Raw genomic sequence first — 21267 nt, 5'->3', positions numbered from 1 at the left:
GCAGCCCTTCACCCCGCCTCTTGCCAGCTGCATGATCCTTGCTCCTTCTCTCACACACCCAACCCCAGGCAGAGAGACAGCGTAGCCCCGCAAAAGCCGACGACGCGCCCGACGCGGTCTTCCGCGCTTCCTTCGTGTGCGCTGCCTGCATGTGTGATTGGGTGTTGGCGTATGCCTCGGTGGGAACTTGGGAAGGGTAAAGGTAAGCAGTAGGCTGCTGGGTTGCGACCTTCAAATGGGGTGGCTGGGCTAATTACGGTTCTGCTCTGTATTGTATTCCGCAACGAATGAGGTAAGAAGGGTATTCAACCAAAGGGCTTAGTGAGCCACGTTTGGGTTGGCGCAGATGATCGGCGATTGGGGTATGCGACAGGGGGGACCACCTAGAGTTGCTGGGTGGTTGGGTTGCGTTGTGTGGCTGGTGGTGTATTGTCGACTGGACGACGACTAGCTCGCCTCCATGGTATGTAGCCAGACAATTTTGGACTTGTGATTCATGATTTTTACGTGACGTGCATGATGTTCGTACAACTGGGACACCTGAAACATGTAACTGGTTTAACCAGATTATCCACACTCCCCCCTTCTCGAGACGAGACAAAAGCACGACTCTAGTGTTGGGACAAAAAAGGAAGATGAGGACCATGCGTATTGTAATTGCGATGGGATGTTCAGGTCGTATTCGTCAGCCCTTGCCATGTATCTCGCCATGGCGTAAACTGTAGCGAATAGCTTTATCTCCGAGCTGCGGTAATGAACCGGTATGTCATTTACACGGTTCTGGCAATAGTCTTTTTTCTCTCGGTTAAACCACGTGAAATCGGAAGTTAGCAAGTCGGTTGCGGCGGAGACGAAAGGTGGCTTGAGGGATCATGATAGAATCCTGTGTCTATATTCTGATATTATAGCTACAAACAACCCCTTTAGGCGTCAATTCCGCCCCCCGTCGATGGTGGACCCAGGGCATCTTTCATGCATTACATTGCCATAACTCGTGAACGTAAAAATGGACACCGGCTCCTCTCATGTGACCGTTGCTACCGCTACTCTTGAACAGATCCATTGACGTGGAACCGACAGATCATCACATGTGACCGCTAATCATCAGGAAAAAAATTTGAAAGAAACTATGTATACGAAGAAGAATGGAATACATGCTTGCTTGGGGAATATTTCTCACCGAACGTACTGATTCGAGTTGACTTGACTCGCCATGACCATCATCCAGACGAGGAATATGGACCCGATGATCCAGAAGGCGAATTCAGCCTGCCAGCACTGACCTACAGGACAAGAAAGTCAGTATAGCCTCTTACAGCCATGGTATACGCATGTGACTTACAGATATTTCTCTGCTGCAAGAATGCCAGCGTCTCAATGTTCGCTCCACTAACACCGTTGTTGAATACATAAGTATTGCACTGATTGTTGATGTTCGGGCCGGCGAACAGCTGAATCGCAGTACCGATTATACCAGCGATGAATAGAACGAGCAGAATAAACGACAGCAGCATCATAATGCCGGGAAGAAGTTTACGTTGTGCAATGTAGACGATTTCGACGATGATGAAGATGATGGCGAGGGTGCCGACAGTCACGCCATACGGCATTATCCTGTGGAAGCGTTAGAAAAACGGCCTTGTACCGTGTATTGCGTCGTACGTGAAGAACTAGCAAGAGAGAAAATCATACCATGGCGTCCCGAGGCCCATTCGATCCTGTATTGACATGAATTGTGCGTTGATGCCTAAGATTGTTCCCGCTGTGGCTAGCATGACAATTGTCCAGATGTTGAGCTGAAGATCTGGCCAGTAGTACTTCTCTCGCACCACTATGGCCGAGCCCACGACTGTGCCTGAATGTCCTGCCCGCGCCATTGTATCGGGTTGTCACACTCTGAGGCCCTGTCGAGCGCGTCCAAGTATGCGATTGCGTTGATGGTTGGATTTCGAGGGCGTTATCGTTGTGGTCGTACGTAGGCGACCGAGGTTGATGCTCAGATGTTTTGTTTTGTTTTGGCCCTTGCACCGCCTTGAAGGGAGTGCTTGAAGCTTTGTATACTTGTTTTGCAGGCCGGTTTTCCGCAGCTTGGGCTTGGAGACTTGGCGGCGGCGCAATCACCTGCTTCTCCTATTCCACAATGGTGGGATACTCTCTTGTCTTCAATTAAACGTATTCCTCAGTTGTGATTTCCTTGACGAGATTATGCGCGTCGTCGTACAGTCGGCGGGACGGCCGGTGCAAGCAGGGGAGTGAATGTTGTGATGTGTAGCCTGAGCAACGAGCGAGTTTTGCGGGGCAGAATGCGGAGGCCTCGGAGGTGTCTGAACACCTGCAATAGTGCAGGAAAGGACCAGGTTAAATAGTTGTTAAGGGGACGATGCATGAGACGATAGGAATCGAACATGGGAATTGCGAAAGCCCCTATAGACCCTGTTATTCTTGTTCCGAGGACCGCCGTCGTGAGCACGATGGCTGGGGATGGGGGCGGGAAAACAACTCTATTGGGTGCGGCAGAAAGTCCCATCACCAGGAACAGGATTATTCATCTTAGACGCGTCGGAACTCTGGACATGCTTGAAATCTTTTTTACCGTCTGTATTGTGTGAGTCTGATGTCACCTGTGATATGTCCGGACTTGGATCAATGTTAGTGTCTGGTGTCGTGATTTTATAATGATGTGTCACATGTCTGAGCGCATCAAGAAGCGCTCATCCCAAGTACACATAGTAGCAGATTGTATCCGTCAAGGATCACACGTCGCATTCCCTGCCTTGGCAATGCGCCTGAGCAATGTGTGAAGTCCACATGTACGACTTGATGATGCCCAAGTTCACGAAAGAATTTGAACTTGGAAGTGATTCAGCTAGGAAATATGAATGCGCATCCGTCTCAAAACTACCCGCAACATGGCGCCATATTTTTGACATGTTGAAGACCCAACGCAACTCCAAAACGCCGCTAAATGATCATGGTATCGGAAGGTAATCGTAGGCTCGAGCCGAAATGGCAGCGCACACGGTTGCGCTTTTCCAGCGTGTCCGGATGAGATAGTAGCCGTCCCAGATCGAAGCTTTTAGTATCCTCCTCGTCCACGTCCACCGCCAAATCCACCACCTCCACCACCGCGTCCGCCGAAGCCGCCGCCACCGCGTCCACCTCTTGAGAAGCCACCGCTTCCGCCACGACCGCCGAAACCGCCTCCACGTCCAGGGGGTCCGCCACGGCCTCGGGGAGCTCCACGGCCGCGACCTCCAAAGCCACGGGATCCTCCTCTTGGTGCTCCACGGCCTGCGCCAGCGGGCTTCTTAACCTTCGTAACGCCTCCAACGGGCTTGGGCTTAGGCAGGAACCTAAATCAAATTAGCACGTCAAGCGCAAAAACCCTCCGGGCTAGCTTACCTGTCGAGGGGCAGCAGCTTGTCGCCTCCAATGTAGAATTTGTCGCCAGCCTTGAATGACTTTGCTTGTATGCCTTCTTGGGGCTTGATGGTGAAGTAGACCTGGTTCAAAGGGCCTAGGATTTCGTCGACTTTGCCAATGGGCGTCTACAGCTAGTCAGCCTGTGCTCTCCTCGCCCTGTACTCTCGTAATTGGCGTACCTTGTTCTCTAGGTAGATTGGCGCGTTGAAGTAGGGAATCTTTGTGTTTATCGATTCGCAGAACATTTCGTTTTCACAGTCGTGCACGAACTTGCCCATTTCTAGACCGGTTAGCGAAGACACCTCACTATGCGATCGCAAGGCATACCGATGACAGTGTCTGGGGGTCCAAATGAAGCTCCCATTCCACCACGTCCTGTCGCGCATTAGCTATGAAAACCTGCGTAGCTCCAAAAATGCTACACACCACCACGGGGAGTAAATCCACCACGTCCACCAAAGCCGCCGCCGCGACCGCCACGAGGAGTTCCGCGAAATGCCATGTCGTTGGTTGTATCGAGTGTGTTTGAGGCGCGAAAGGTGAGCTTGTTCTAGAGCTTTGCGAAAAGTTCGACTGAAAATGAAGTTCGACAGGGAGCGGCCAATCGGCACTAGGTTTCGCCGACGGCTCCTTGCGCCGCATAACCCCACTAGATGCATCCGCCAAGACCAAGTGGGCTGTCGTGCGCGCGGAGCTTTCTGAAATTGTGATTGAGTCCCAAGCTGTAATCACAGCAGTCAAGAGTCACCGATATTCTCTAGTGTTATAATACGTCACATCCACGTGATACCGTAATTGGTTGCCAATAGAGCCCAGGAAGATCCTGTCGACCCAGGGACTGACTCACAACTGCTAAATCATTCTCGCCGAACGCGCCTTGGACTCGATCAAATATCAGCATGGCGGACGCGGTAAAGGATGCCGTCAGCTCGGCTGTCGAGGGCGTGAAGAATCTTGCAGTGTCTGGCGAGCAGAAAGCCCAACAAAAGGAGAACAAGGCCCCGAAAGCAAAAAAAGAGAAGAAGAAGGGAGATTCGGGAGATGGACGTCCCTTGATGCTCGATCCTGCGCCCGCCTTTATCGACCACCGCATTCAGATCTTGTGAGTCACCTAACACTTCCGTGTGCTTGGATATCACTGATACGTGTGTGCACAGCGAGAAGCTCAAGGCGAAGTATGACGAAGAGATAGCCCAGAAGCCCCGCGGTATGTTCACAACCACCACCAAACATCAGCCTGACCTCATCACTAACATTTTGCGCCCGTAGAGAAGATTACTATCACACTGGAAGATGGGAAGAACATAGAAGGAGAATCATGGGTCACCAGTCCAGCCGATATCGCACGCAACATCGCGAAGAGCCTATTCGAGCGCACCGTCGTCGCACGCCTGGACAAAGGCACGCCCGAGGAAACACTGTGGGATCTCGAGCGACCATTGGAGAAGAGCTGCAAGCTAGAGCTCTTGCCATTCGACGACCCGGAGGGTAAGAAGGTCTTCTGGCACTCGAGCGCACATATCCTGGGAGAGGCATCCGAGCGCCGATTCGGTTGCGATCTCTGCATTGGCCCTCCCATTGAGGATGGTTTCTACTATGAAATGGCCCTTCCAGATAACGCGGCAGTTGATCCTGCCGATCACAAGCCGCTCGAGACCATTGTCAGCAGCATTGTCAAGGAGAAGCAACCCTTCGAGCGCCTGACACTGTCAAAGGATGATCTACTTGAAATGTTCAAGTCGAACAAGTACAAGCAGCACATCATCAAGGACAAGATTGCCGACGGCACCTTCACAACCGTATACCGCAACGGACCACTTATCGATCTCTGCCGCGGACCACACGTACCACACACTGGCCGGATAAAGCAGTTCAAGGTCATGAAGAACTCGGCCTCATACTTCTTGGGAGACGCCAAGAACGACAGCTTACAGCGTATTTATGGTGTCTCCTTCCCCGACAAGGATGCCATGCAGGCGCATCTCAAATTTCTCGAAGAGGCTGCCAAACGTGACCACCGCAAGATTGGAAAGGAACAAGAACTCTTCTTCTTCCACGAGTTTAGTCCTGGCTCTTGTTTCTTCCTCCCACACGGCCAAATTATTTACAATACACTACAAGCCTTTTTGCGTGAAGAGTACTGGAACCGCGGATATCAAGAAGTTGGATCACCAAACATGTACAACTCCGCGTTGTGGAAGATTTCTGGCCACTGGCAGCATTACGCTGATGACATGTTCACCTTTGATGTAGAGAAGGAGAAGTGGGCTTTGAAACCAATGAACTGCCCCGGTCACTGTCTGATTTTCAAGCATCGCGAGCGAAGCTACAGGGAATTGCCAATTCGTATGGCCGACTTCGGTATCCTGCACCGAAACGAAGCCAGCGGTGCACTCACAGGTCTTACCCGAGTGCGAAGATTCCAACAGGACGATACTCACGTTTTCTGTACCCAGGATCAGATCACAGAGGAAATCTCCGCGCTATTTGATTTCTTAAGGGCAGTATACGGAAAGTTTGGCTTTACTTTCAAGATGAAGCTGAGCACTCGTCCTGAGGGCTTCCTCGGAGACATCGAGACTTGGGATAAGGCGGAAGCGAAGCTGACTGAGGCCTTGAACCAGTTCACTGCCGCAGGTGGCAGCGCTTGGGAGCTAAATCCTGGTGATGGAGCCTTCTATGGACCCAAGATTGACATCACCATCTCTGATGCCCTCAAGCGAGAGTTCCAGTGCGCCACTATTCAGCTTGACTTCCAGCTTCCGAACCAATTCGAGCTTGAGTACATGACATCTGAGGTCATACCTGTCAAGAACAAGGATCAACCACAAGAAGGTGGACATATCGAGCAGAAGAAGGAGAAGCTGGAAGGTGCCGATGTCACTATTCCCAAGAAGATCAAGGAACCACAACCAGGCTACGCTCGCCCTGTCATGATTCACCGCGCCATCTATGGTTCCTTTGAGCGTTTCATTGCGTAAGCCCCTTCTTTCCACGGTTATTATGAAAAGAGCGCTAACACAGATGTAGTATCCTTACAGAGCACTTTGCCGGCCGTTGGCCTTTCTGGCTATCTCCCCGTCAAGTCATGGTCATCCCCGTCATGCCTGGTGCGAACGACTATGTCAAAGAAGTGCAAGCCGAGCTCCGCAAGCACCGTCTCCACGCCGACATTGACATTAGCGGTAACACTATGCAGAAGAAGATCCGCACTGCCCAACTCGCCCTCTACAACTTCATCATGGTCGTTGGTGCCGAGGAACAACAGGCGAGGGCTGTCAACTGGAGGAACCGTGACGATCAGGAGACTCAACAGCGTGGCGTCATTGTACCGCTTGATGAAGCCGTGAAGAAACTGGTCGAGTTGAGGGACGAGCGCAGGTTTGAGAACAAGGTCTAAGGTCGTGTGGAATAAAAAGACTAGGATGCACTAGGAACGTACGATAAATGAGACATGATTTGATGAGGTAAAAGTATGGGAAATGGCATGTGCGTAGCTTTGTAGAAAGCATCTTACAGACGGGGTCAGGGAAGTGTTACAGAACATGGCCAAGGAGCTAAGTTGATCATCTTGAAGCGAATGCCGCTCATGGAACAAGTGAATGAGATGACAGTGTGTGAACAATATGTGTCGTGTGTGGCGATTGCTCGCAGAAGAACCGATATCCCAACGCCCTGCAAAGCCTATTTGCCCAACGCCGTTTTCAATAAAACCTATACCAATAGAACCCGTCTGAAAGCAAAAACTCCATTTGAAAAAAAACACTCCCCCATCGTTACCGTCGTTTACGCATTGCCGTCTTCACTCAGACTTCAAACACTACCAGCCACCCCTTACCCTCCTAACCTTCTCCTTACCACCAACCCTCCCAGCCGTAATCCGTCTCACCCACCTCCGAATCGCCCATCCCCTAGCCAGTGCCTGGAAGGCCAAGACATCGCTCTCCAACTGCGTGCGTCTCTGCTCCTGAATCGCCTTCCACAGACGCTGTACAACGGTCGCCGCATCCACCAGGCGCTGCCTCGCCTGTGCTACAACCGCACATTCATGTGAAATTTTGAGAAGAGCAATGCGATTGCGAGTCTGGCGGCGGAGGCGGAAACGGCGGAATGCAGCTTGAATAGTCGATGCGGCGCGATGTGTGCGTGCAAGTGGCAAGAGACGCGATGCCAAAAAGGTAAGCGTAAGGAGTGTAAAGTCGCGGCTAGGAATCGAGCGAGCGGAGCTGTGTTGAGGCGTAAAGAGCGCGATGAAGGATGTTGAACATCCGATGGCTTTTAGCTTAGTCGCAAGACCCGTTTGTCCACTGCTCTCCGCCGATGCGGTTGTGAGGTTAGAGGGCAGATATGTATCGACGATGACCTCGAGAACTTTTGGGTCTGCGAAACTTGTTGTCAGGTTGGATACACGCAGACCGTGAAGACGGCCAATCGAGCGGGACCAAGAGAGGAGAAGGCGCTTGTGGTACGTCATTGTGTCGAGATCGTGTGCCGTATCTTCTTCACTCTCGGAGTCAAAGGCTCGCCCGGCAAGGCTGTCTCGTGTATTGTACCATTGGGTGCGAAACCGCTCCGTCTCCTTAACAAGCTGTGGCCAGTCCACCAAAGCCCCAAGGCCGCATTTGCCAACGAGGGACCAGAGGAGCGACAGCGTCTTTTCGCGATGTCCGTCGACGATGTCTTCAGCTCGAATACCAACGAGTGCTGCGCTTGGCATAGCTGGGACAGCTTTCAGAGCTGCCAAGGCGATTTGAATGTTGTAAATCTTCTGGGGTCGGCCGATGGTTGGGTATTTGAGGTGTTGTGAGAGAAACCAGGTTTCCTTGTGCGAGGCATCGGATGAGCAGCTAAGTACTTCGCCAGTGGGCAGGGCGAGTGTGAAGACATGTTCTTTTTGTATTGTAGAGGGATAGAGTAGCAATTCTACAAGGCGGGTTAGAACGATGCCATCGCGGAGATCAGTGGCAATGTTGTCAATCTGATATGTGTACTCCTCAAGCGGGTACTGTGCATGCTCGACCCTGTAGTTGAGATGATGGAGCGGTCGAGTGATATCACCATGTGAAGGAAGTAGCATTTTCGATAGTTGATGGAGAACCTCAACAGACGTCTTGTAGGGTGAGGTAGTCTGGAAAAGGCATCCTGGTAGGGCATCTGTCGTCTTCGCTTGATCAAGAATCAGAACGAGCATTAGACTCCGTAGTGCAGTGCGGCGCCATGACCAGCCTGGAGAGCCAAACTCGTCGTCGCCGCGTGTGAGACTGGCAATGCTACCGCCTCCCGACTTGACACGCACAGCATCTTCGTTTTTGATCAAAAAGGCAGACAAGAAACTCTCAATCGCGCGGCGTTCACTACGATATTGGCGAGAACCGTCATCTGAACAGGTGGATCCCGTTGACAGCCGGCAGGGGGTGGTGATCTGACGACCTACAATCGTCTCAGCTGCGGCTCGCAGCGCAGTCAAGTCGTATGTCTTGGTCCAAAGATTGAGGTATTTCTTGCGCAGACCTACATCGTCCTTGAGCCGTAATGCCTGAGCCAGTAGATCCTTCGGAATGCTTAATGCGCCAAACTGCAAAGACGCCTGAAGACGCTTGTGCAGAGGGGGCATGGTCGGATCATGGTAGATGGCAATCATCTTTTTGCGCAAATCTTCTGGGCTCTGCTCGGCGTTTGGGTCCTTGCTTGCCGAGTCGAACACAGAGTTCAGGAGCTGTGTAATAGCTAACTCTTGGTAGGTCAGCCAATTATCCTCGTATAACTCTGGCTGGGCCAAATCCTCATGTAGTACAGGGTACTTCTCGCGTGACTGTGGTGGCTGGCCGACTTCGTGTAGCATGGTGATATTGCTAGCAACGCTTCTAGTCTTGTGACGACGCAGTGCGGTAGGAGGGGACCTGTCCGTGTGGAATGGTGAAGAAGAGAGCGGCGCGCGATTTGCTCTGGCTAGCTTCGCTCGTTCCGTCTTGATGGTCGTCCTCAAAGATGCCCTACTGTTCGTAGCAGATGCTGTGGCGTCAGCCTTTGACTTGAGTGCCTTGGCTGGCGCATCGTCGCGGTCTACTTGGGCTCGTGGCCGCTTCTGCATACTCTCTGCCCGTTTCTTGGTTTGTAGTGTCCGTTCAGGCTCTTGGAATGCGTTGAAATGAACCTTGGGGGGCTTTACTCCTGGCTTCTTCACCTCTGGCTTAGTGAAGTTGATATCGATGTGTATGCCCTTGCCCTTGGTTTCGATGACCTTGAGGCCCGGTGGTACATTCTCCTTCCCGCCTCCCGAGCCTATCATGTCGCTTGAAAAGGATACGCTCTGTGTTGATCGAGAAGTCGTACTCAGCGGCCCGCGCTTTGGCGGCGCAGCGAGCGCCTTGCGTGGTACCTTCTTCTCTTTCTTCAACGCTGGCAGCAGATTATTTCCTTCTTCCTCGGATAATGTCACAAGATCCAGTCCAATGTCCGGTGAGACGTCTCTGGCATTGCGCGACGCGTGTGTAGGCTGTCCCGGGTGAATGGTGAAGACCGATGTGTCATCGGACGGAATGTAGATTGTGCGTCGTCGCAAGTCTTTCTTGGGGGCCTGCTTCTTGAGTTCCTTCCTCTCCAGTACCTCCTCTTGTAACTGCACTGTCGCATTCACGTCTTTTGCATGCTTGTCGGCTGGTGTTTGCGAAATGCGTCGTCGGTGTGCTCTCTCGTGCTGTGGGTCTGGCATTGGTGGCGCAGGCTTCGGCATCTTCTGTGCTGGATGCGCAAGGATTGCACTCTTCTTCGCTCGTGTGGCGGCGGGGACAATGCTCGCGCGGCTTCTCTTCTTCATCTCAAAGTCTGCATGCTGCTGCTCCTCTTGCGCGACATCCTCAAAGATGTCTAGCGACGGGTTGAAGGCAGCTTTGTGCATAGTACGCAGCGGTCGTCGCGGTTTCGCCTGGCGGGGCGCGGCCTTCAGCTCGGTTGTGTATTCGAGATTTGCTGTTGTGTTGTCGTCGAGGTAGCTTGGCGCGTATTGGTTTCCGTAGCTGGGGTAGTAGCTGTTTGCAGAGGAACAGGGCGCTGGGCAAGGCGTGCCCGCTGTGTATCCGTACATGGCGAGGGATGTCAAGCTTGAATTAGATGTAATTGTATAGAGCGCCGGCGCATAGGTGAGCGTGAATCGTCTGTCCAAGCGAGTTCGGCATCAGTTCGTTCTTGATGCTTTTGCGCTTAGCCGGTTGGGGCGTGTTAGTGCGCTCCGCATCCATCAACATTGTTGCCGCAGCAACACAACACGAAACACTGACACGGCTGTTGCGTCTTGACGTCACTAGCGTGGCACATATATCACATGTCAACCAATCCGGCTTTCACTCTCACAGAAGCCGCCTTAGGGGATGCCTCTGCCAGCCCTGATAGCTTTGGCCGCCTCTGACTGCGCCCGATCCTCTGCATACCTCTGGTAGATAGGCAGGTAATGCTGTCTCTCACTCAGCGTCTCCTTGACACTCTTTCTGCTCTCGACAGCAGACAGCCACTTTTTGAACCTCTTCCACACCTCTTCATCATCACCACCCTTTCCTTCCTCGGGAATGCCCGAGCCGCCTTTGAAGTGATCGAAAACCCAAAGCCTATTCGCCCAGGGCGCAATGACAATGTCAATGAGCCCAAAGTCTTGACCGGAGAAGAAAGGGCCTTCGGCATCCATCTCGCGTGTGAACTCTTTGAGGTGGTTCAGGAGCTCCTTCTGCTTCTCTTCCAGACCGTCGCCTTGATGTTGTAGGAAGCGATGGTACGCTGGGATGACCCTACTACCGACATAATCCATCCAAATCCTGCTTCTGGCCCGTTCGTATGCGTCTTGGGGCATCAGATGGGGTGTATGTTTAGGAAATGCCTCTTCCAGAAACTCGCAAAGGACGGTGCTCTCGTACAAGGGCTTGTTCTCGAATTGCAGAGTTGGAACAAGACCGCGCGGATTGAGATCCAACAGAGACTGTGGTTTGTGATAAGGATTGACTTCAATGTACTGGTACTGGATGCCTTTCTCCTCGAGGGCAATCCAGACTCGCTGCACAAAGGGGCAAAACCAGCCAGAGTACAACTTAAGCGAACACTCTGTAGAGTGGGCCTAACAAGTTATTTAGGTGGTATCAATGCTGAGACGCATCAAAGTCCTTACCTTGACCGTCGCTGCAGCTAAGCCCGTGGCCTCGGGATGTAGCTCTGCATCGGGATGGTCTTTACCCATAGTTGCTTTTTGTTGGAAATACTGAAGCGTTTGGTGGCTCGTCAATAGTTACTAGGTAGAGGGCGGCAGAACGCTGGGAATCATCGTCATGAATATATAGACGTATTATCGAGGCTCGTAAGCTTGACGCCATAAGCAAGGATTAATCACACCATGGTCGACGTCGTGGCAATATTAAGAGGCGGAAGCGGGGTAACTAGCATTCCAACGCAGGTATAGTACCTTTCCCTGGCATGCTAATCTTCGTTCACACGACGCAGACCGCAGCGCCTACTGTCCGGGCCCTTTGCAGGGTTTGGACAACAGGATGCCGTGCTGTGCATTTTTATTAGCAGTTCAGAGTCAAAGATAAATCTGCCTTGTCTTAAAAAACCGTCTGCGAACATCTGCCCAGGACGCATGTTCTACCCAGTGCTCGCACTTCGTCTTCCTACCAGCCAACCCCACAGATTAAGGAATAAATGAAGCAGGTATGGTACAAGCGTGCCTGATCCCACGGTGTTTCGCCGACGTGTGTAGGTCCAGTAGGCAGCTAGTTAGGTCGTGATTGTTAAGGAGCTCAAGAGTATCTGCCAGTAGACGCAAAAGCTCCTTGAAGACGCAAAGTTGAAGACAAGGTTTTAGAAAGCGTACCGTACTGTACTTAGCAGCGGAAGCTATAATTCATAGCAGAGCCTAGCGGGGTGCAACAAACTAGAGCTCGAGAACGACAGCTTAGCGCAAGCCAACACCTACATCTGGAAAGAGCTGATTCCTAGCTACGACAATGTCTTACAGCTCCAGGTGCAGACCTTCAAGCGGATGGAGGCCAATTATCTGTAACTTAAGGCCAAGAGCAGGGTTGTAGAGGAGAAGCATACACAGGCACTGGAGCTGCTGAAGAAGCAAAACCAAAAGGTAGACGTGCTCCAGGCGGAGATCAAGGTTTTGTCTGAGGCGAGGCTTAGCTATGAACCGCAGTCACCTTCTGCTATGCGGAAGCGGCTGAGGTCTTGCAAGCCTGTCGAGGATGCGCCCCCGATGGCCATGAAGTGCAAGCTAGAGAAGCCTAGCATGAGAAATCCAATTGTATCCTGTTTATGTCTTTTTGCGATTACTACCTCTTGAACATAAGTTACAGCTGCTGAGCGAAATATAGTAGATAGTAATTCACGGTCTACTTGCCTCCCGAAGTGGCTGAGCCTCCAAGCCAAGGAGGAACTGCCGTTACCGAGCACGCCGCTGGGTGAGCATGGCCAACAATGTCAGCAATGTCAGCAGTGCCTGGGCCGATATTGTGCCGAGACCATTGTTGGCACTGCGGTTGCTGCAAATTTTTCTCTGGCAGTCCTGCACGCTGAGTACTTCAACGTAATAGCATGGGTTAAGGTTGAGGTTGAGGCATCATACACAAGTATGCGCTGGCGCCTAGGGATGGCTATGCTACGAATCTACTACTTCTTCTAGCGAATGGTTCATCAGATGAGTATACCAGGGGTGATATACATCAATTCATCTGCATGACTGAGGCGCAGTGGAGTTGACTGTGTTACGTAGTCGTTGATGCGGCAAGTGCCACGACCACAGGCAGCGAGTCATGGTCTAATTTTCTTTCGGAATGATGACATTCATAGGCTGCCCATGTTGTAACAGTACAAGCAGTGAGAGAAAGTTGCTATGCATTTTCTGATGTGTTGTTCTGTTCTGCTGTGGTGATGGCCTTTTATGGGGCCATCATACTAGTCTGTTTACATGACGTATCTGTGACATGGATAGGTGTAGAAGGTGCTTATCAGTAAGAGGAAGAACCATCTCGCCAACACGTGGCACCTAGGATGTCCTTACCCCATGAACCGTCACACATGTTTCTTGGCGTAGAAAATAATGCTCACCTTTCTGCTGCAAGTGATTGAATGGGCTGATCGTTCATCACTAACTATGACTGCAGGGAACCAGACTCCGCAACAATCAATCGATCGACATGATTGATTCCTATATAGGTTAAAGAGTTACTTTATTAGGCAGCCTTTAACCTAGATAGGAATCAATCATGCCGATCCGATTGATTGTTGCGGAGTCTGCAGGGAACAACACTCCTAACAGAGGCATTGTACTTCATCGTCTGGTAAGCTCAGGTATGATAGAGATATTCCATAACTACATGGAAGTTTGCTAAAGCCAGATGATATAATCCCTGAAGCTCTTGTCGGCGGTCTTCGGAACTATGTCACTATCGATTGCGCGATTTGACAAGTTGGGTCAGCCTACAGTGAGTTGGTCAACTTACTGATGGGCACAGGCATGACAGTAGGTGGTATTTGAGCTCTGTACGTTGCCACTTGAATTCACATCATCAACTATAAAAATTACCTACCTCTCAATCAGTACATTGTACTTGACAACGGACAATCTCCAACTACTACTACCAAGCTCGTTGTCTCAACTTTTATCTTCGATAACCATCAACAAGTTATAGCGGTAGTGCTAGGACCTCCCTCAAACCAGTCACAGTCCCAACGCAATCTACAGTATGCACCTCAAGCTCGCCATCCTGTTCGTAGCTATTACGCTTCTGAACTTAGTCGCTTCGGAATGGACACTCAAAATACCTTTCAACGAAGTAGTCAGAATCGACTTTTACGCGTATCCGAGCGATAGATCAACAGTGGTTTTTCACACACAATGGACCTGGCACCCTGCGGACGACAGACCAAATATCATCCATGATGGAACCCATGTAACATGGAACGGCCAAACCCAAGGTGTGAGAGGAGATGGGCCTTATTGGCTTACAAGGACCCGATCCCGCTTGTTCGGTTTGGTGGACCAAGCCATCCCTGAAATAGGATTTGACCTTGCAGTTGGTGCTCAATATGTAAGACCAAACCTGCATGTAACCGATCCGGTTTATCCACGATGGCGTTGGACTGCCAACGGAGACGTCAACTATCGGGAAATTACTTTCACGGAACCACAGTCCGCAACAATCAATTAAGTGGGTCCTAGAAGGTTCAGATTGGATTGATTGATTACCGCTTTAAGCCTAGTAGTTACCTATAGGAGTTTAAGCCCTACCTAGATAGGTAAGTGGGTCTAGGAGAGTGACCGGATTGAATTGATTGTTGCGGAGTCTACACGGAACCTAGGCAAGGTGCTGATACAGTACGGCATCAGAGTGAGGTTAACCCCTGCACTACCTGCTAAGCTACTCCTAATCTAGGGTAGAGGGGGAGACACGTTTGTCGCAGTTATAAAGGAACCTAGAAGAAATGTCACGGTTTGGTGATGGGACGATGCCTATCTGAGACTAGCGCTGTTTATGGTCACTCACCTACATAAACTTTCCATAGCTTATACAATTATCACGGGGCCAAACAGTAGTCGCAAGGTAAGAACGTAGTTGTAGTGTAAAGGTCTATGTACAAGAGCACGGGGAGGATATGTACCGTAGGGTAGCAGGCGCTAGGCCAAGATAGGGATGGGGGCACGTGACCTACAGAGCGCCGAGTTGGTGCTGTGACAACAATACAACCTTAGTCAATCCTCAACTTCTTCCCTATGCGTACGGTTCACCCACTCCAACAAGAAATGTAGCTAAGGAAACTTATTCTCGCGACAACAATAGATAGTCTGATAGAGTTTCTAGTATATAGGAACATATACCTAGCTACGAAATTGTAAACTGTATATTAATACGATCAAAGAACATGTGGCACCCTCGGATCACGACATCCCCTCCATCCCCCTCCCCAGACATCACATCAACATCAAATCAACTCCTTTAACCCCTCCGTAACCTTCTCCCAAGCCCCTAGGCTCATAGTTAAGGTAAGCCAATACCCCCCACTATGATCCCTGCCCAAAATATGCACTAGTGACCTTATCGTAGGATTAGATCTCCTATTCGACGCATGATAAAAGACGGGCGTGCCAGGTGGATTATACCTCTTTCCGTCACTCCCGCTCTCCTCCCCGTTTCCAATACTACTACCACCCGCTCGTATCACCGCTGGAGAGAAGTCAATCGCAGAGAAGAACTTTGCCTTCGTCCAATTCGAAAACGGCACCAACAACGCATCCGCGTCACCGTAGAGGGTGGAAGAGTCGCCGGATATGCGTCGTTCACACAGACTGGCTAGGACTTGGCTTCTGTTGCTTGTTCCAACAATGTCTGCCTGTTATGAAGAGCAAACTGACCTAGGGGACCGGTAGACATGGCGGGGCCCAGAAAAGTGAAGCAGGCGACGAGCATATTCGATAGATATACACCTTTCGCATTGATCAGGGATGGGAGGCGGAATCGGAAGTTCATTGCATGCAGGGCAGTTATGGGGCGCGGGGTGGGGAGGGAGGAGGCGATACAGTGGAGGGCGAGTGCTGTAAGAATGTCGCCGTCGCTTATAAATGGTATCTCCTTCTTTCCCATAGTATCATCGTTGTCGTTGTCGTCTTTGTTAGAAGAGGTACAGAGGTCTGCCTCAGCTTTAACCCTCAACTTCCCCATAACGCTCTCAGGGAGATAAATCGTCTTTGTCACCGGCTTTGGCCTTGTCAACATATCCGACGCCAACCTCTCTCCAAACTTCACAAGACTCAGTCCTTTCAGCTGTTTGGACTTGAGCACGTATTCTTCCGCCGCGCTGGTAGCGCCATCAGTCAACGCCATCAATGTGTCTTCCCGCGCACCCAGCACAGGCGGTATTTCAGCCTCCCGACCGGCTAATAGCATCGACCACGCTTGAACAAAAGCAGCTCGGCCCATAAGATCCATTAGGGTGTGCGGCCATGATAAGCCTATAAGTGTTGCATTGGTGAAGGAGGTTATGTGGAGGGAGATCTGGGGTACGTCCCCGGAGAGGAGATCTTCGATTGTTGCGGGTGTGGAGGGTGAAGCGGCTAGGTCATTGAAGTCTGTAGGTCCGGGAATGGTTTTAATGCATCCGTTGGATGATAAGGGCAGTTTCCTAGCTAATTCGTGGTCCTGGATGGAAGTATTGATACTGTCGTGTGTGTAGGAGAAGGCGGGGCGGGAGGATGTGAAGGCACGGGGGACGTGGATTTCTAGTCTGCCATCGGCCTACACGTTGTGTTAGCACGCTAGTCGAGTTAATAAAAGAAATGTGGGATTTCGCTCTTACCCTGAGTCTTAAGCGGCCACCAAAATTTCTCCAATCTCCCGTTTCCAAGAGTTTTGCGAGCGAGGATTGAAGTTTATCTGCGTCAAGGACATCTGTCAAACGTCAAGGTTGGGGAGAATCATGTCGTATTAGAGCTATCGGAAAGAGGTCTATATGCGCAGTGGGAAGAGGGAGTGAAGGAGCTAGGCCGTAAAGGTACTAGCGGGTAAATGGGTGGCTGCCTGGTTGCCTAAGGAAGAGCCAAGGGATAAGCCCTATGGCCGACAACATCGTTGAAGCAGAGTGTCCATGTGACTAAGATGCCGCGGAAAGTCTTCGTGTCATCTAGTACATGCACTGGATAGACATCGTCGTCGGCATATGGATCTGGTGTATCATCTGCTGAAGAACAAGACCGTTTCGTGTCGCGCTTTAAGAAATCCATTATTGTGATGCCAGATTTGGAACACTTGGTAAGAAGAGAGCGAATACCAAGTATCAGGATCTCTTAAACTACCTACTTCAAACACCTATCTTCAATACTGTATAAGATTCGTGTGTCGCATTCGTATTTGGAGCACTGATTCTTTAATAGCCAGAGAGTGTCATGATCGTAGGGGTTAAATAGGGGCTCGCCAGGATCGTCGCTTTACCGTGCCGAACGACAAAACGCCCGCTCCACCCTACAGTCGGGTGACAAAAAGAAAGACTTTTTTAAAATTTACCTTTTTCTAAGCTCTATATCTAAAGAACTAGACTAGCTAGACTAATAATTTTTAGTTCTCTAGAAAGCTAAGAACTTTGTCTTTAAGACAGGTTACTAAAAGGTATGCTAAGTAAGCTTACGTCTACGTAACTCTAGTAGTGTTTAAGAGTGTGATGGGCTAGTGATGAAGGTGGAGAAACGTGCGTGAACTGTTGTATTGGAGCTACGGGAGGAGGGAGAATATCTATGGTGCGCGCACGGAGCAGCTGACTAATCAGTGCCTGGCCAATCAGAGCACGGGAAGCCTGATTCACCGTGAATACTAGTGAAGGCTCTCACCGCGTCTCGACAGCTAGACCTATGTATGCCTACTTGTAGGCTGAGAGAGAGTAGCGCAGTCATGCCTCCTACATAAATATCAACTACGCAAGCTGAATCGCGTTGATTCAACTTGTGTATGCCTTTTGCGCACGCGTGGTGCATGTAGTTGTGCCGCTAGTCTTATAGACTCACGCCCGTTACACTAGTTAGTGAATCCTCGATAATATCTCGGTCCGAACGACGCTTAGACCATCCGCACAGTCCATAGGCAGAAGGTTATTCTAAGCCGCTCTCCGAATAACCTTTAGCACGAGATAGCTTGTAGTTCTCTTCCCCATCGAATACAACTCCAGTATACCTGTGCGATAGCTCCCTGAGCGCAGCCCCTTACATACATACTGCCCGCCATCAAACTACGTTATCGCCCCTCGCCCTAAGCTTACAAAAGTCTAGCTATTTAGGCAACGCTTTATAATACCTACTGATGGAATGTACGCATTTTTTGGCATTAAATTATGATTTATTAGAAGGTGCGTGAGAGCCTGTACGAGACTCCTAGAGGCTGCCAAGGCACTATCCATAACTATGTGCGATCGCGTGAGAGGTATCAGTGGACTATCTCCTCTCTTCTCAACACCTACGCCTACCTATTCTACTTCTTATATACACGCGCTTTGCTCTTAGCTCTAATCTCTATTGATCGCTCTCTCGGTGCTTACTCTAGCGGCGCACGCGCACGGTGGGGTGCCTAGTCTCGCGACCTCCCAAACGCGTAACCTTAAGCTCCTCAACTAAGTAGTCTACTACGTTGCAAATTGGTCAGATTGTGCGTCTACGTATGCTGAGTTACGTGTCTTAATTTAGAGTAATTTCGACTATAGACTAAAAATAGGATGTACTCCTAAAGTTTAATGGGATGAACCTCTGGTTCTAGTATATACCCGCCGTACGCATACTTCTTAGCACTAAGAAAAAAATGGTATGTTATAACGTACCATTTAGCGCCCTGTGTTGGGCACGTGCGCATAAGCGAGTGCGGCACGTGCAGGTGACAGGGGAGACGAGAGGATACCGTGACAATAGGGGTGCAAAGGACTTCGTCCGATATGCAGAGATATGATTCGCGCACATGCAGACGCTCGTAAACCTAAACGCTGTTATATAGACTAAATTACGGGAGGCGTAGATGCCATATAGTGCCGGGTTTAGCACGTGACAGATTGCGAAGCTATTAGACCAGCACTTTCACCCGTAAAGATGGGTTGATCACACGACCCTTATAAGCCATGGACATTAAGTTATCGCTATTAACTCATTTTATACGACCTTTTAAGTTGGGGTTTGGACGGCCTGCTTCTTAGAGTTATTTAGCTGTCGCCACTCCATTACCCAGCTTAATACCCACGCAAGAGCTGGAGCGGCAAGGGCTACCCAGAAAACATGTCTCAATGCTGAGTTGAATGAGTCAACGACAGCATTTAAAAGTTCTGGGGGAACGATTTCCCTAAATCCTCTTGCTCCAGCCGCTACTACGACTGTACCATCTATTCCCTGTATCTTTCTGAGGTTTCGCAGGAGTGCATCAGTGAAGAGGTTCTGCCCGACACTGGGAGCCAAGGCACCTCCGAGCATTTGGAAGAACATGACCATGACAAGGCCTGTTGGTATATCTGACTTGCTGAGGACAACTTGCACAGCCAGGATTGGCATTTGGCTACAGATACCATAGCCAAGCCCGGACAGGATTTGGAACCCTATCCAGTGTCCACGCGGACTATCGGCACGTATCATTTGATATAGACCCCCTCCAGCAGCCAAGATGAGGGGTCCGGTCCACATGAATGGCACATAGTGCCCATATCTCGACACCATAGTGCCAGCGCAGAGCGTGCCGAGGCTGTTTGACACGATCAATGGGAGTAAGCTGATCCCTGAATCTCTAGCACTGGTATTTCTGACCGACTGGAAGTATATGGGCCAATAGTACGAGTGGAGTACTATAGCAACCTGGACAAGCATCATGAAGCCGCAAGATGCAGATACTGTACGACTTCGGAAGATACGAAGCGGGATAGTTGAGCTTTAATGATATTAGCAAGCATCCTCGTCAACGAGAGTTTTTGCGAGGGATAGACTTTCAGGAAAGACACAAACCTTTCTTTGTCTCGGTACTGTAATGATACGAAGGTAATCAATAGTAAACCGAATCCGATCAGGCACCCGAAAACCTTCGCATTGGACCATGGATAGACTACACCGCCCCATTGTAATGCCAAGTTTAGACACGAAGTTGCACCGAGTAACAGAATAGCCCCAGGAAAGTCAAGTTGATGTAGCTTCTGAATCCATGGTATTCCACCTTTTACTGCGGGTGGAGGTTTCTTCAAGGTGAACCAGACAAGAACCAGCCCAACAGATCCAAAAGCTAGAAACCGTTAGCTAGTGACTCTGAGGCAGGAGAGAGGCTTCTTTATCGATGACGACTTACGGAGATTGATCCAGAATATGAACCTCCAGCTAAGCGCCTTGTTATCGGTTATCGAACCACCCAACAGTGGTCCGATGGCCGACCCAATGTTGTACACGCCCAAGACCATGGGCGATATCATCGCCTGAGTTTTCAAAGACACGCAATACGATAGAATGGTTGTTGTTCCGCTCACCAGGCCAGCAGCACCGAGGCCAGAGACTGATCTCCCTATAATAAGCGCCATAGAATTCGGGGCGACTGCCGAGATGACGGAGCCGATCTCAAAGATAGCCAGCGAGAGGCAATACACCCACTTTATGTTGAAGAATGCGTAGAGACGGCCGCAAGTAGGGAGTAGCGCCATCTGCGCGATCAAGTAGGAAGAGCCATACCAGCCGATGTCATTAAGGCTTTGGAAGTCGCTGGTGATCTGGGGTATCGCGGTCGCTTAATGTAGCAATTAGTATCACAATTACTCCCAAGAGCATGATAGATACGAACCAAGAATGGTATTGTCGATTGCCAACACAAAGCAGATGGACATGAAAGCTATAGTCAAAGATGCGAGGGCCCATCCTTGAATGTGTTTAGTTGCAGGCTGCTCTTCACTCTGCTGGGTCTCAGCCAGATCTGGATTTGTCCCAGCAGGTCGGACAGTGTCTAATGAAATGCTTGTCATGCTCTTCTAATAATTATCTGCGTAGGAGCTGGTGGAAGATGAATGTGGTGAAATGACGGATCCGAAATGTGACAATGTACAATGTGTGCTTCGTAGTAGAGACAGGTTTCTAAGGGTGACAAGCCAGTGTGACAGCTTAGGATGCAGCCATGATCCTGACGATGATATGAAATCCCCGTGGTTCATTAGCCAACCGACATTCAGACATAACGGGGGTTGCCGTTGGTGTGGGGGTGCCAATGGACGAATGAGCAGTAGATCAGCCAAACATTTGCATAAATCGACTCACTGGCTGCGTCGTCGAAGCCCTTCTTCATGGGCACTCCTTGCAGTGTAAACTGGACATCGCGT

At 50.3% G+C, this 21267-nt stretch overlaps 7 protein-coding genes across 7 annotated transcripts; 1 reads left to right on the top strand and 6 right to left on the bottom strand.

The window, feature by feature from the left end:
• Positions 1-1176: 1176 nt before the first annotated feature.
• Positions 1177-1877, bottom strand: PtrM4_047790 (DUF95 domain containing protein; the record flags this gene model as incomplete). The annotated part of the gene is made up of 3 exons (XM_001936605.1): positions 1177-1283; positions 1343-1614; positions 1693-1877. The coding sequence occupies 3 exons, from the start codon at positions 1875-1877 to the stop codon at positions 1177-1179; spliced, it is 564 nt and encodes a 187-aa protein (XP_001936640.1).
• Positions 1878-2501: 624 nt separating this feature from the next.
• On the bottom strand, positions 2502-3925 carry PtrM4_047780 (GAR1, RNA-binding protein involved in rRNA processing; the record flags this gene model as incomplete). Its single annotated transcript, XM_001936604.2, has 6 exons — positions 2502-2596; positions 3151-3353; positions 3403-3548; positions 3603-3703; positions 3751-3798; positions 3850-3925. 6 exons carry the CDS (start codon positions 3923-3925, stop codon positions 2502-2504), a joined length of 669 nt encoding a protein of 222 aa, XP_001936639.2.
• Positions 3926-4322: 397 nt separating this feature from the next.
• PtrM4_047770 (ThrS, Threonyl-tRNA synthetase) lies at positions 4323-6823 on the top strand (the record flags this gene model as incomplete). Its single annotated transcript, XM_066104746.1, has 4 exons — positions 4323-4525; positions 4581-4630; positions 4693-6400; positions 6454-6823. 4 exons carry the CDS (start codon positions 4323-4325, stop codon positions 6821-6823), a joined length of 2331 nt encoding a protein of 776 aa, XP_065959310.1.
• A 420-nt stretch (positions 6824-7243) lies between these two features.
• Positions 7244-10507, bottom strand: PtrM4_047760 (CH multi-domain protein; the record flags this gene model as incomplete). The annotated part of the gene is made up of 1 exon (XM_001936602.1): positions 7244-10507. One exon carries the CDS (start codon positions 10505-10507, stop codon positions 7244-7246), a length of 3264 nt encoding a protein of 1087 aa, XP_001936637.1.
• A 276-nt stretch (positions 10508-10783) lies between these two features.
• On the bottom strand, positions 10784-11644 carry PtrM4_047750 (Gst, Glutathione S-transferase; the record flags this gene model as incomplete). Its single annotated transcript, XM_001936601.2, has 2 exons — positions 10784-11524; positions 11576-11644. 2 exons carry the CDS (start codon positions 11642-11644, stop codon positions 10784-10786), a joined length of 810 nt encoding a protein of 269 aa, XP_001936636.1.
• A 4114-nt stretch (positions 11645-15758) lies between these two features.
• On the bottom strand, positions 15759-17185 carry PtrM4_047740 (uncharacterized protein; the record flags this gene model as incomplete). Its single annotated transcript, XM_001936600.2, has 2 exons — positions 15759-16700; positions 17027-17185. The coding sequence occupies 2 exons, from the start codon at positions 17183-17185 to the stop codon at positions 15759-15761; spliced, it is 1101 nt and encodes a 366-aa protein (XP_001936635.1).
• A 1911-nt stretch (positions 17186-19096) lies between these two features.
• PtrM4_047730 (ProP, Permease major facilitator superfamily) lies at positions 19097-20916 on the bottom strand (the record flags this gene model as incomplete). The annotated part of the gene is made up of 4 exons (XM_066104745.1): positions 19097-19847; positions 19922-20192; positions 20256-20684; positions 20739-20916. 4 exons carry the CDS (start codon positions 20914-20916, stop codon positions 19097-19099), a joined length of 1629 nt encoding a protein of 542 aa, XP_065959309.1.
• Between the last annotated feature and the right edge of the window lie 351 nt (positions 20917-21267).

This window comes from Pyrenophora tritici-repentis, chromosome 10 (assembly GCF_003171515.1).
Source record: "Pyrenophora tritici-repentis strain M4 chromosome 10, whole genome shotgun sequence".
Taxonomy (NCBI): domain Eukaryota; kingdom Fungi; phylum Ascomycota; class Dothideomycetes; order Pleosporales; family Pleosporaceae; genus Pyrenophora; species Pyrenophora tritici-repentis.
This window is presented reverse-complemented; position numbering and strand designations above follow the sequence as displayed.